A 14200-nucleotide genomic window follows, 5' to 3' on the forward strand; every position below is an offset into this window, starting at 1 on the left:
AAGACAATATCATAATTATAGCAGGGATTTGCCCATTTGCTCCACTCACCAATCATGTCTCATCCTATTAGTGCATTGGGATATCTGTAAATACATTCTTTCCTATTCTGCATACCCCACTTGCCTTGATGTTCACTACTGCAGATACAAATCTTTTTCTGCAAAGATATTCCCACCATAATGATATTAAACAGCATAAAGTCGGAAATTGCTTCTTTCTTGTATTCTGTTAAATATTTACCATCCTGACAAAAACAATTCTCTAATAAGAACTGAGAAAGATCATCTAGCAGTTAATGGGGCCCTGAACTGCAATTTGTCCACTTAATAGCCCTACTATTACTTGAAGTACTATTGACGCAAACACTGTTGAGTGAACTTACGAGTCACCTTCATCCAATTCAGTACGTTCCTGAAAGCGGAGCCATCTAGTAAGACCACTCTGAGTTGACACAAATTTCAAAGAAACGTTGTACAAGTTCACAAACTCCTGTCTGTAAGAGAAATATGTAGTGGCCAAATTATGAGAATATGTAATATAAAATATTTCAACAACATCATGGTTTTCATAATCTCCAGGTGAATACCAGAACAGTACCTTCAAATAGTGCGAGACAAAAATAACAGTAAAAGATACCGAAGTCGGTGCAACTTACTCAAAGTACGTCAATTCATCTTCCCTGAAAAATGGGTCTGTAACTTTCGCATCAAATGTGAATAACTGCACGAGCTCTCTGTCACCTTAAAAGAAAATAGCAAAAAATTAACACATCAACCAATTAAAAACTACCTTCAATACTGGGTTTAACCACGTTTCAAAAAATGTTCTATAATAAGAATTATAAATGAAGAAAACCATTGTACTTACAATAGTATTCATCTTCAGCTTTTAGTCTTCTATTGCAGTTAACAGCTAAAAAATAAAATACAGTAATTACAATTATGCAACCTTCTAACAACTAAGCACAAGTAAACAGGAGTTCTCTGATGTAAATTCCATGTATTTTGCAAATGTATTCAGTACAATTTTCTTTGTGTTACAAAAAAGATAGGAAATTACTTAACTAGATGAATCAAACAGCTTCTCAAGGACACTGCTCCACGGAGCTAATGAGTTAGTCATAAATACACGTTACTAGTTAACATACAGCCACATCTATTAGAAGATACTGCCAACAACACACCTTCAGTGCCATTGTCCATCATTAGCATGACCTCTTCGTCTTCATCTTCTGTATCTTCGTACTGCTCCGCCCACAACCAATCAGGACTTCGCATTTTCTCAAGAAAATGCCTCATCTCATCCTCAGGCAATTCAAATGCATGCGTCTGATGGTGGTACTTGCAATACGTCCTAAAATTAACAATCCATTTAATATAAAAATACTAGGGTAGATTAAACAGTGCAGTTAATAGCTACAGTCTTACAAAAAATCAACCAGGGTTTGATTTGTGGAATGAGTTTTCTTCTTTATTGCTTCATCCAAACTGTATCTAGATCGCGCCCAGCCACCCGTATAATCGGTACCCGCAGCGCTGTCACCAGAGAAAAAGCAGCAGAGATTGAGGCAGTAGTAATGCCCTGATGACGAAGACAGTAGGCATTTCTGAAACTTCACAGTGCAATAACCCAGAAAACAGCTATCTTCAACTTTTATGGTTTCCATTGCAACAGACTCACCAGTCAGGATGAATCCTCCAACTACCTCCCTGTAGGTACTTGATGATAGGAATTTTCTTATGCCGGCTCTTCTGAACCTCATCTCCAGCTTTGATGTAGTACATTCCATACTTATCTGGGAGGGACAGTCCCAATGTGAACGGAGTTCCCTTCAGGGGTGCAAAGTAGAAGTTCTTCTGCTCTACAGCGACTCTCCGCTGAAAGATTGTAAATTATGAGTAAAAACAGCAGAGAAATAAATCAGGAAACAATATTACCCCTTGCATCTATGCAATAACAGACCAGCTGGCCACATGCTGCACTAAATAATTAAACCCAGCCATAAACAAATATTAAACTTCACTTACATTCATCTGGCAGTTTTGGAGGTTAAATGAATAAACCATGAAACTGATGAACAGACATGACCTCCATTTATGTATTAATTTTATACCCAAGTGGTTAAAGTGTTTTGTTTTTTTTCAATGCTATATGACTGAGATGAGTTTCAGCAGTTTCAAAATTACCTTTAAGTTCACTGACTACAAAATTCAGAAAAAGCATGATATGAAGACTGCATATATTTTTGTAAACTTTTATATAAATAATCACTCATATAAACATACAAAATGTTGGTATATGAAACTATACATGAAAATAAATACATGGAAAGGCGCTTACATAAATAAATTTCAGTAACAGAATTTGACCAGACTAGTTATGGCTATCTTCATTATTAGCAGTGTTTAGAATTCAATAACAAAATTCAGTTAGGAATAGTAGTTGGTTAGTCCAAACTTCATCGCATAATGTATAAATTTAGTATGAACTGTACTTACTATATTATCATAGTGAAACTTCATTCTCTTCTTTAGCATCTTGCCTTCCGAATAGTTCACCATTGCCTTCCTCAACTGCAACAAAATAAAATTAATCTAGTGAAGAAACACTCTTAATTTGTAGAGAAAAGAGTAGAAACTTCAGAAATAAATACTATTATAGACATTGCTGCAACTTATGAATGCTGATATTTATTGACCATTCTGGCTTCCGCCAACCAGAAAAAGCTGAAGATAAGAATCAACATTTTTCTTAGATGTTAACACGAACGCGGTCCCCGGCGATTCAATTAAACAGATGGAACAGGGTAGGACATACATGGATTTTATAATATAAGACAGCATATTTCTTATATGAATTCCCCATGTGTTTATTAACTTACATCACATGGCATGCAAATGTGGAATGGCATATCATCTGTCATATGGTTGCAGGATCACATGGTGTACAGCAAAAACACTGAAAGATTCTTTCAAAACCAAACTAAACAAAACAATTTTCACCTGATCTACCCACCCACCCACCTACCTACCCATTCGCTTCAGAGGCTATACCCCTTTTCTGATTTGGATGGCAATATGGGGATTTTAATAATGAAAAATTAGGGTATATGAATTATGTAACATAATACAGAATCAGATAAACAGTTTCTCTCAGTGTTAGCTAGGAACAGACCTCTTCAATCTCTGGATTCAACATTCGGGGGCCATTTGAATCATCCAGAAACTCAACCTCTGTAAGGTCAACACTGTTGTAATTCTCCTTGAGAACACCATCAAACTGAAAATGAAAAAACATTAAAATTAGATGAGATTTCAGGTACTCTAAGCCTGTAAAACTTCGGTTAAAACAACCTTCCCTTGCATACAAATTAACAGCACAGTTACTACTGCTACAAATATTTTTCTTATAAATGATTATACAGTGAAACCTCGATGCGTCCTTTTTGACGGGGGAGAGAAATAAAAACGATGAATAATGGAAAATTGTGCACATAAAAAATTAACTTTTACATCATTGTAGCATGTGCATAGACAAAACTGTCCATCTTCGCGCTCGCATTCGTCTTCTTCTCCTTCCTCACTGCTTCCGCTCCTTTCGCGATCGTCTCATAGCTGGTCAATAGTGTCGACTCCACATGTGGTAAGCTCGCTGCGCGTCTTTCGATACTGGTCTATCTCTAAAGCAACCATTTTAAATTCTAAAAACATTGCGTAAATTTCGTTATAATTTCTCAGAAACGATCAGTGCGGGAAAATTGTAGACCAGGACTAAGATTTTTGAACGGTTGATGTGATAAAACGACAGTTCGAGGAACGCTAGAAGCGAGAAAATCTAACATTATTTTATATGGGACTTATACTAACATTTGAGGTTATGTTCTCACAATATCTGACACTTTGGTGTGAGAAAGTTATGGTGAAAAATTATAGACATGTACACAATTCTGTATGACTAAAGAACTGTATAACTGTAAGACTTGTTTTGATAATTTAATAAATATATTAGTCTTGTAAATTAAAAACAAGGCCTAAACTTTCAAATTTTCAGAGAAAACAAAATATTATCATCAATCTCCAAAATTAATATTTTACACTGACTATTCTCTTATTATATGTCTATATAATTCTAACTTACTGTATGTATTAAAAGTTTAAGTACACAGACATTCAAAGGTCTGACACCATTCTCAATATCTCATGTGCAACTGGGCATGAAATTTCATATGGCAAGAGATCACAAATTCACATACAAATTCTGTTATGTGTTAAAATTAAAAATATGTTAATATATAAACATTTGAAGTTATGTTTTCAAAAAGAACACACACTGGGCATTCTATTGCATATCCTTCTGTATCTGCTACTTTTTTATGAGACCAGCATACAAAGGTTACAAACCTGCTAAACCATTAGTCTATGAAGTTACTCATGCCACACCATCACAATAACAACACTGGACACAGAGGCTTACCACTGGTCTCAGGTCTGGATGAAGCAGAATGTAACCATTGTTAGTTACAATAAATGCATAACCATTAACACCACTCTGGAATAAAATCAGAGGAATATTCATATAATGCTACCATATCTGAAATATTACATTGAATTATTTTGAGTAGCAGGGTAGGAACAAGAAAAATTACTATTTCTACTTTTAATACCTGCTCCGTCTCCATCTTGAAAGCAAAGTTGAACAGTGGTTTGATAAACATATCTGTAGTTCCAGACTTCAAAGTAGTATAGAATTCTGCATTATGTTTGATAGATGTGTGATAAATAGGAAAGTAAATTCAAACTCTGGTTCTTTTTCAGTGCAGCTTTCACTAACTGATTTTTCAGAGCATCCTCTCCCAAATTATTTAAAACACTGATATACTACTGGATATTACCGGCTATTAAATCCTACTTCACTTTTTAATGTTTTGAAACAAAAATATGATAAAATATAGAGATTACCTTGTACTTATATGTGAGTTTCTCAATGTCCTTGATTGGAATATCTGTCGCAGCAACGCCCAACAGATCGGCTAATAGAGTCTGCAAGTGAACACGTACGATTTTAAAATATGAAGTTACACACAGTGTTTAAAGAGTGGAAACATTTCATAATGAATTTCTAGCAAATACACATCCTTAAATGGCCTCAATGTTTACCTACTGTACATACAAATTTATTTTCCCCACCCAACTATGAGTTAATTATAATTCCCTTTTTATATACAAAGAATGCATGAAATTTAAATAATATTTATTATTGTTGCTTGAGTAAAACATACTTCTCATTAAGAACATGGAAGTAAGTGCCTTTAAACTGAGCATTCACATGGGCAGCAAAAAGTCTAATAGGCCTGAATCACACAAAACAAACAAACCTGTGAAACTTTATATGAACATATATAGCCAAAGGGCTCAGCTGAGGATCTCATGTTACATACCTTTTTACTCCATTTTATTTTCGGTTTTAATTCAGTCCTATCACATTAGTTACACAACAGAGCAGAGTTAGAGGGATATAAACCACTTCTGCTATGACTCAAGATGTCTCCTTACCTCATTTGTTACATCGATGTTAAGCATCCTGTTAAATGCTGGAATGGCAACGGACACGATGATGCGGTATTCCTGCAGTTTCACATTTTTATTACCAACTACCTGCATGTAAATGAGGTACAGTAGTTAGAATATAACTAAAAATATATGAAGACAGATTAACAGTGAGTACATTGTCCTTGAAGCAATGATTTTAATTTTAAGTATCATAATCTCGTTGAACACTTCCATTGCAATTATGAAGATGGCTGTTTTCTTGGAAGTTGTGCCATGTAGACTGGCAGAAGTTTATCAACGTTTCAGAGGAGCCAACTGCCTCCATCAATATGGCTGATGATAGCAGCAGCAAATACCTCTAAAATGTCAGTAAACTTTGACCAGACTACACGGTGTAACATCTCGGAAAACAGCAATCTTCATTTCACTGCAGATCAATTTTGAATGTGAGAGAAACCTATCCTACTGGGTCCATTATATGAAGCTAATCTCTATACTACACAGTGCACTAAACTTAATTTAACGTTAGGATTCACTAGATGGCTGGCAGGATTTCAATCTCACCTTCACTACAAATGTTAAATCTCTGCCTTGCACAATCATCTTTCTGGCATAATCAGTTTTTCCAGATCGATCACGTTTAATGCAATAATAGACACATACCAAATGCGGTAAACTGAACTACCATTAGAGCTGCAATGACAAATGCTACTTTATTTTTATTCACAACCACCAACACAAAAGATATAGGAAATACCAGAATAATCCAAGCAAATGCAAAATTATCAGAACAAAACAAGGCTCAGTCTCGTGCATTTGCTAAAGACATAGTAGGGGGACACACTGGCGTGCAACTACTGCAATACCTGATTTGAGTCCTTAATGTAAATATAATCCTTTCTGCCATGACTCAAATACCGATCTTTAGAGCCAGCAAATTCAGATTGTTTCTTACGTCTTCCAGTATCCATCACATCCCACAGCCACGCAGCTAAGGTGGGGTCCTTTAAACAACATGTAAAAATCATAATCTAGTCTTTGGCATATCATGAGCACTGTCAACATTACACTAATCTACGTAACGAGGGTTCTCGGCATTCTCTGATTCGTGGACTGGTAAAACAGCAATAAGTTTGCCAAGGACTGGTACTCTATATGTCTCACACTGTACTGCACAAATAATTACCTGTAAAATAATTATTATTAGCATACATAAACACGTGTGGCCACTGGGCCTAAGACATGGAAGGGTACTTGATTAAATGTCATAAATGGAAGACAAAAAGAAGTCCTGATGTTCGACATGGGCAATTACAGTACAGCTCTCAGCTACTTGAGTCACTATCTGAACGCTGTGTTAACTCACGGCTGTGTCTGCATATGCAGGTGTCCAAGTTACAGGGTGCATCGTTCCTTGCAGTACCAGTGGCCGTGCAATCACAGGAATATACTTGAACACCTGTTCTCGCACTTCATTCATAGAGTGGATATGTACATAGTAGCCTATAACAAAGCATACACAAGGTAAAAAACAAAGGTTAAGATGTCCTTAAATAAAGTGAGTGGTCAGTTTCATTCTCTGCGAAAACAGACTCCAGAGCCTGCTGGACATGAAACTGTGAGGGTCTGAGAATTGGTCTGAATAAGGTGGTAAAGAGAAACATTTTTACTCCTACCAGTAACTAAACTTCAGGTGTCCAGTCTACAGACAGTCACTTCACTCATTTATCCATCACAGCTACAATTCTAATGTCAAGCTAAATTATAGTTCACATTATTTGAATCTGTTATTATAATAAACTATTCCATAAATGACAGACAAGAAGAGGAGATTAAACTGCCACCACTAAAACACTCGACACAGATACGAAAAGAAAAGTGACTTGACATTTTCACTGATTAATCATATTTAACAAGATTGTAGACATGTCAACAGCAGCCTAATAATGCTTTTTGTAAAAACCAAAAATGACTGTGCTATATAAACATAGTTGTAGCTGTGGGTGGTAGAAACAATACATATAGCAATGACAAAACAGCACAGCAATGATTGAACCTTATCACTACTTTTACCTCTGTTGAGACAAGCCATCCACTGAATCTCCCGCACCTTCGTCACTTCCCGTCCTATTAAGAAGGTGAATACACGTACTGGAATGTGTGTGCTGTTCGCCTCCCTGTTCCAGGTGTTGAAAACCTCAGTGTGGTTCCCTGTGACTCCATCTGTCACCAACATGATTGCTTGATTACACTGTGAACCAGCACTGGAGTTGCTGCAGCCTCTCAGTTCTCGATACTGTAATATAACACAGATTAATGGACCCCAATCTCTAGAAAAAATATCTCAGACTATGAGTAGGTTGCTGTAACTGTAACACTCTATACCAGCCATTCTCAACCAGTGTGATGTGGCACAATTCAAAATCCCATTGCATTATTTCTGCCTCGTAAACACCTTACTTCCTCCTTATGTAATTATCAGTCTCTATTCTAATTATAATATATTATGTGTACCATTTAATCAATTTGGCACAATGGAAAAATTTATTTACAGCCAAGGAATGGGAAATTCCATGTTTTCTCTCCTCTAATAAACTCCTCACTACACCCTTTAAATGTACCAAATCATGAGACTAGAGCAACGGACTGGTTAACACTCTGACTTCATATTCTGGAGGTCCCAGGTTCAAATCTCAGCCCAGAAACAGGTTATTCTGACTGGTGAGGGGTGTTTATCATTTTTCCTCTGTCCCTTCAAGAAAATGCCAGGATAATTCCTTAAATTAGGCCATGACTACTTCCTTCCACAACCTTGCATCAAATGTTTGAGAGTCGCATATGAATTGATTGCATTCTCCTGCATTAAATGTAGCAATGAATTAAAAATTCATTACATTTTTAACAAAGTTTTCTAATGGCCTCCCATAAATGGACACAAGAGACTATAAGGTTCTCGTGGCATATGATTGCTCCGTTATTAAACACTTTGTCTGTCTTACCTTTTCTAGCACTTTAAAAGCTTTAGTAAATGCATTTGTCAGATTGGCATAACCTTCAGGCATAACATCCTCAAGGGCAGCTTTCAATGTGCTCACATTTTCCAAGGTAGCCTGGAAAGTAAACATCAACCACAATATGAAACCAAAAAACAAGAACATTTGAAAAGGCTGGGATTTCAAGGCTGAAATAAATAATTCAACAAAGGACCCAACTCTTTAGTAATTTAATGATAATGTTTCAGAATAAAAACTCAAGACTACTACAAAATATGGTGGCACCTCATATGTAGTTACATCGCCAAAGCTGTTGGTGATTGCACTTTAGAGATGTTGCCTCACCTGAACCAGCCTGTCCTTGAAGCACGAAACAACCTCTTCAGCCCTGCCTGAATAGTTGTACACAGCAACGAAGTCATTGTTGTTTAGCGTATCCAGAATGTTGCTGACCGTAAGCTTGGCAATTGTGTTCCGATATCCAGTCATGGATCCAGAGTTGTCGATCAGGATTACAACATCTTTAGAGCATGTTGCCGCTTCAGTGTACCAGAATTTGTTCCGGCAATCAAACAAGTCTGCTTCTTGTTTCCACTTCATGGCTATATCAACATAAACAGTAATCAGTGAGTATCAGTATAACAACACAAATACTTTGATTTCATCTTACTTATTTTAAACAATTCACTGTATGTAAAGAAAAATATCACTCAGTTGTGCGTCAACCAATATTCATCGAGCTGTCAGAATATGGGCAACAGTGCAATACGGTGTCCATTGTAAATCACTTTTTTTTGTTTTGTTTCTAAAACTCAATTTATACACCTCCTAATTCTTGTCTTGACACTTTATGAACATTAATGCCAAAATTTGCCTCAGAATCCAGTTTATAACTTCTTAATATTTCTATTACTGACTTCCATGCATGACGTGTTTGCTCGCGTGTCTTCATCCACTTTGTCAACACTATTTAAATCAACTGGAAACATGAAATATGAATCTGCATCTCTTATTTGCTATATTTAATTCCAGACAAAGTTACTCTTTGCTCATCAGAATTTCTCACCTGGATAACTGCGCATGAGACCTATTGAACTGCCGAAGTACTGAAATGATAACCCAGGATCACTAAAATAGTTCTGTACGAAAACATCATCCAAGGATTCTGACCATTTAATAGCGTCCAAAACTGGACCATCTGTAACAGACGCAATGTGTGATAAATTAAGACAAACAAGTTGGACTGGAATGAACTGGGTCGAGACAGGGTCTTTGTGTCCATCAACCAAAATTATTTGTAATATTAATTAAATTTAAATAATGTGGCCACAATATACACTTGGCCATCTCATTATAAGTGTTGTCATACCTCGGTCAAATACGTTGGTAGGTACATGCACAGAACTATAGTTCAGGTTTACAGGGATGCTGTAGAAATTCTTATTTGGATCCAACTCCATAGGCTTGTACGCATCATCGTCCTTGCCGTCCGTCACGTCTCCGACAACATACGAGTTCTTGGCACTATAAAATGTGTAGTTGTGCAGCGCATCAGTCCCATTAAAGAATTCTGCTGCATCTTCAGCTGCATTCACAATGCACTAAAATGCAAGACAAAGTTGTTGAGTTCTAGCTCCATATTCATTAAAAAGTCATTTTAGAGCTACACATACAACGCCAAACATCTTATACAAAATTTCTTTCATGTTTAATAAGATCACTGAAAGAAACATCTCCTGCCATCTCACCATTTTTGGCTCATCAACAACAGAAATTTGTTATACAGTAACACATACAGGTCCTTTAAATAAATAATAAGCATAAAAAATCCATTATCAGAGTTTTAGTCATCCTTGCAGCGTCTCCATTTTGGAAATGTCATACTTTGGTCAAATTTGAAAACCAATTAAGAATACTAATTCTATGTACAATAGGCCTAGAGTATAACCCAAAACACTTCCCTGCAAATCATTACCATCATACAAATAACAATAACAATATTTTACACGATGTAACTTCTGCAATTGAAGAAACATTTTTAAATACATATTTATATACTTTAAATTATCCTTTATATGTCATAGTACATTCATTCCAAGTCTTATAAAAAAAATCACGTTTACATGGACAACACAAGAGCATGTACTTGAATATGTGGGGTAGACTTTGAACTCACTCTGACAGCATCCCTTTTGCGATCCAACATCCTCTGAACATTGTGCACAATTTCCATTAGCAGGGCTTCCCCGTCCTTCTCTCGTACTTGAACATTTAGCTTTTTGTAGCGCTGAAATTATAAAATAGCATTTGTTGATATCAGCTGATAGGGATACAAGTTAGTCATTCCTAAACTATAACAACCCCTCAAAACACGATCAGCTTAACGGTGATATTATCTTAAAGTCACACTTGAAGCTGTTATTTAAACTGTTCTTTCTTTTAACTCTTTTCATACAGTGTGTTGTGTTATACAAGTTAAATCTTCCCACAGATTCTATACATTTTTCCAGTATAAGATCATAAAAGATTAGTCCTGATGGGTAGATATTTGTTTATTCTTTATTTGTGTAAAATTATTCAATAATAAAGACAATATATTCTACAACCATGTTATAATCATGTATTAAACACATTACTTGTAACCTAAACATACTACTATAAAACAGAAATCAGAAAACAGAAAATTATTATGAACTGTATATATAGCAACAGAAATTCAGGTTCATAACAAAAATTATATTTATGTACACAGTTCATCAATAATATGTAATTTACCCAATGGATTAGTGTACTTAGCTCCTACACAGATGGTAACACAAGTTAAAATTTATTTCTTGCAATTGCAAATATGTCTTAGAATGCAAAACACAATAGTAGAAGTGTAACCAGAAGGTTACTGTGTTCACAAGAACCCAGTTCTTAGTTCCTCTTCTGAGCCATATGAATTCAATCAACACCACACAGCCCATTTAAGACCCACTTTAATATTATCATCCCAACTGCACCTGAGAAGCCTTCAAATTAGTCGTGACAGAGACGCATGCAAGAATTATTTCTTAGGATCAGATTACTCACTGCTTTCATTTCCGTTGCTTTGGTAACACTCTGCCCCAGCTGCCACAGCTCATCACCAAGTTGATCAGCCCAGTACTTGATGCTGTAAAAAAATATCTGTATAAAAATGTACACAAACATACAAAAAGCACTAATAGCTCATCAATTTAAGTAACTGTCTATGCGCTCAATCTATAGCAGGTATAGGAATTTTTGTTTTTGCCACCACATCTTAACAGTCTCTGGCATCCACCTAATCTCTTAAAACAATAAAAATGGAAAGCTTTGTGTTAGGGGTAAGAGCAATCAGAACACAAGGATGACCGCTCACTTCCACCTACCACTGAAATAAATGTGTGGAGCTTCATTTCCACACCCCCCATACACCTTCATGGCAAGTGGTTCACAAGCATGCAGACATCTCTACAATACAGCAACCATTTGCATTACGAAACCGAAAATGTTTGTTTAGGGGCTGGTAATCGCAAATTAAACCTTAATTCATAACCAAGATGTGCTTCGGTACAAAAAAAAATGCTCAGTATTTCGTATGGAGTTGTAACTCATCATCATGATAAGAGATGGCGGAATATACATTTGTCAGTACATAGCATCATCTGGTAGGCAATGTTGAAACTTATAGGAGCAGATGTAACGCAGCAAAAACGTGTACTGCGGCTTGCAGTACACCTTATCCAAATGTTTCTCCTAACAATATCTGCTGAAGAATACAAATTAAGAAGCTTCTTATTTAGCATGATATCTCTGTCCTCCTAATATATCCTCTCTCCTGGGTCTAAATATTCTCCGCAGCTGCTGTTCTCAAACACCGTCACGCTCCACCTTATTTGAATAAAATGAAACATAAGTGATTATGTATTTAATGTTAAAAAGCACTACCCGAATTGAGCTCTTAACTTCTTCGTGAATGTGATTTTGATTTATTATCGAATTGGAAACATTTCGAACATCCACATTATAATTTTCAAAATATCAAGTTCTCACGGCGGTGAGTACGAAGATGGCTACTTCTGGGATGTTGGGCAGTGTAATCTCGTAGATACTGACTATCGTTTCAGAGGTCTTTGCTGCTGCCATCATCAGGGCGATGAATGCTCTGATTATGGCAGCAAGCACAGTTATCTTCATGTCATAATTAATTTCAATATTAGAAAAATGTCAAGCCAGAGAGGTTTTACACTTTTGCTTTCAACGTACCTGCTTTACACAACACACGCTTTTATAAACTCGAAATGAACGGTGGTAATGGTCACCTTAGAAGTTTACACGGACAATTTAGAAACTGGGCCATTGTCGCCGTTTGTTCACGTGTACTTCACGCTTTGGCGTAAGCGAAGAACACCTTTTGGACCCTTACATCTCTGTTTGTAGTGTTTTCATAACATCGTTTCAATAACATTACAACACAATGGTGCAACAATACTCTGAATGGCTCCGTTACATCAATGACCTTGAGTGTAATTGTTGCATTTCTTATTCCCTTAGTTGTCCTACTGACATCGCCCGTAATATGACGTAAAGAGCACGTTTGGAATGCTATTGTACTCCAAAGAACAAACGTTTCCAATCTTCTTGTCTCTTGTTAACAATCTTCATTCAAAATCTTGAAGTTCGCTTATTCACGATAGGCAATTCGAGGCGTTGAAGACACTGAAATTGTGCCCCGTGGTCTTTTGGATTATGACGCCGCATAGCCCTTTAAGTGGATACTAATGTTTCGGAGGAACCTGCCAGCTCAATCTTCACCTACCCTGAAGACAGGTTCCTCTGAAACATAAAAAAACCACCTAAAACCTAGGAGACATCAGTCCGGGCAGATTCATATAACAAAAGTTTGCTTATTGAAAAAAGTCCAGAACTAAAATCAGTGATCTCAACCTTGAAAAGCCACCTCAACATCCCGACATAAACAAATCCCTAGATCACGATGCTAAACAACCCTCACACAAACTTACTTGTCCCTCTCCTCAGAACTGAAGAAGAAGCCATCTCTGCTCGCTACACCGACCTGCAACACGATCATAAACACAAACGCGAACTTGAAAAGCATTCGGATCATCAAATTAGCTTCCATGGCAGCTGAAAACGTAAGTTACAGCACAACGTCCGCCATGCTGCCAGCAATTGCAGCCACCGGCCAACAGAACTCTGCGATATTTTTAGAGCCACTGCCTGCTGTTTCGTATGCCCAAGTGCAAAACGTCAGCAAAGGTAGGGGTGGGGTGGGGGGGGGGGGAAATTGGTGAAAATACGTAAGCCCAACAACGTTCAATGAATGGCCGCCCTCTTCGGGACTTACAAATAGTGAAAACATCGTCTAGCACGTACGGGTTTTCTCCTGATGTAAATTTACTTTTCATTTATTTATATGTTGAAAAACGATTTTGAGTTTCCCCCCCTTGCGCAGAACTACCACCGCTCAGGCTCACGAGCCGCCACTGAATTTGTGACCTCTGATTTGGATTACAAATACAAGGCGTGGGAGACGTGTAGCTCAATCAGTAAACACAGAGAGATGATACTCTCAAATAAGGGACGTAATAAATAAACTTTCGAGTTTTATAAAACACGAGACCGAACGT

General features: G+C 36.8%; 1 protein-coding gene across 1 annotated transcript in view; it reads right to left on the reverse strand.

Moving 5' to 3' along the window:
• Nucleotides 1-14200, reverse strand: part of LOC110841315 (voltage-dependent calcium channel subunit alpha-2/delta-3) — a gene marked incomplete at its 5' end in the record, with an annotated part of 43136 nt that overhangs the window by 6514 nt on the left and 22422 nt on the right. Inside the window, 20 exons of the mRNA XM_087342775.1 lie at nt 384-494; nt 657-741; nt 869-913; nt 1185-1354; nt 1682-1878; nt 2500-2574; nt 3176-3280; nt 4475-4549; nt 4960-5040; nt 5554-5655; nt 6417-6554; nt 6917-7053; nt 7624-7846; nt 8550-8660; nt 8889-9145; nt 9610-9741; nt 9913-10144; nt 10720-10830; nt 11619-11700; nt 13574-13626. Coding sequence (XP_087198901.1) covers nt 384-494; nt 657-741; nt 869-913; nt 1185-1354; nt 1682-1878; nt 2500-2574; nt 3176-3280; nt 4475-4549; nt 4960-5040; nt 5554-5655; nt 6417-6554; nt 6917-7053; nt 7624-7846; nt 8550-8660; nt 8889-9145; nt 9610-9741; nt 9913-10144; nt 10720-10830; nt 11619-11700; nt 13574-13626 — 2522 coding nt within the window. The remainder of the gene's footprint in view (nt 1-383; nt 495-656; nt 742-868; nt 914-1184; nt 1355-1681; nt 1879-2499; nt 2575-3175; nt 3281-4474; nt 4550-4959; nt 5041-5553; nt 5656-6416; nt 6555-6916; nt 7054-7623; nt 7847-8549; nt 8661-8888; nt 9146-9609; nt 9742-9912; nt 10145-10719; nt 10831-11618; nt 11701-13573; nt 13627-14200) is intronic.

Source organism: Zootermopsis nevadensis, unplaced genomic scaffold, assembly GCF_977971745.1.
Source record: "Zootermopsis nevadensis isolate Lab colony 2312 unplaced genomic scaffold, Znev_1.0 Znev_ptg000004l, whole genome shotgun sequence".
Lineage (NCBI taxonomy): Eukaryota > Metazoa > Arthropoda > Insecta > Blattodea > Termopsidae > Zootermopsis > Zootermopsis nevadensis.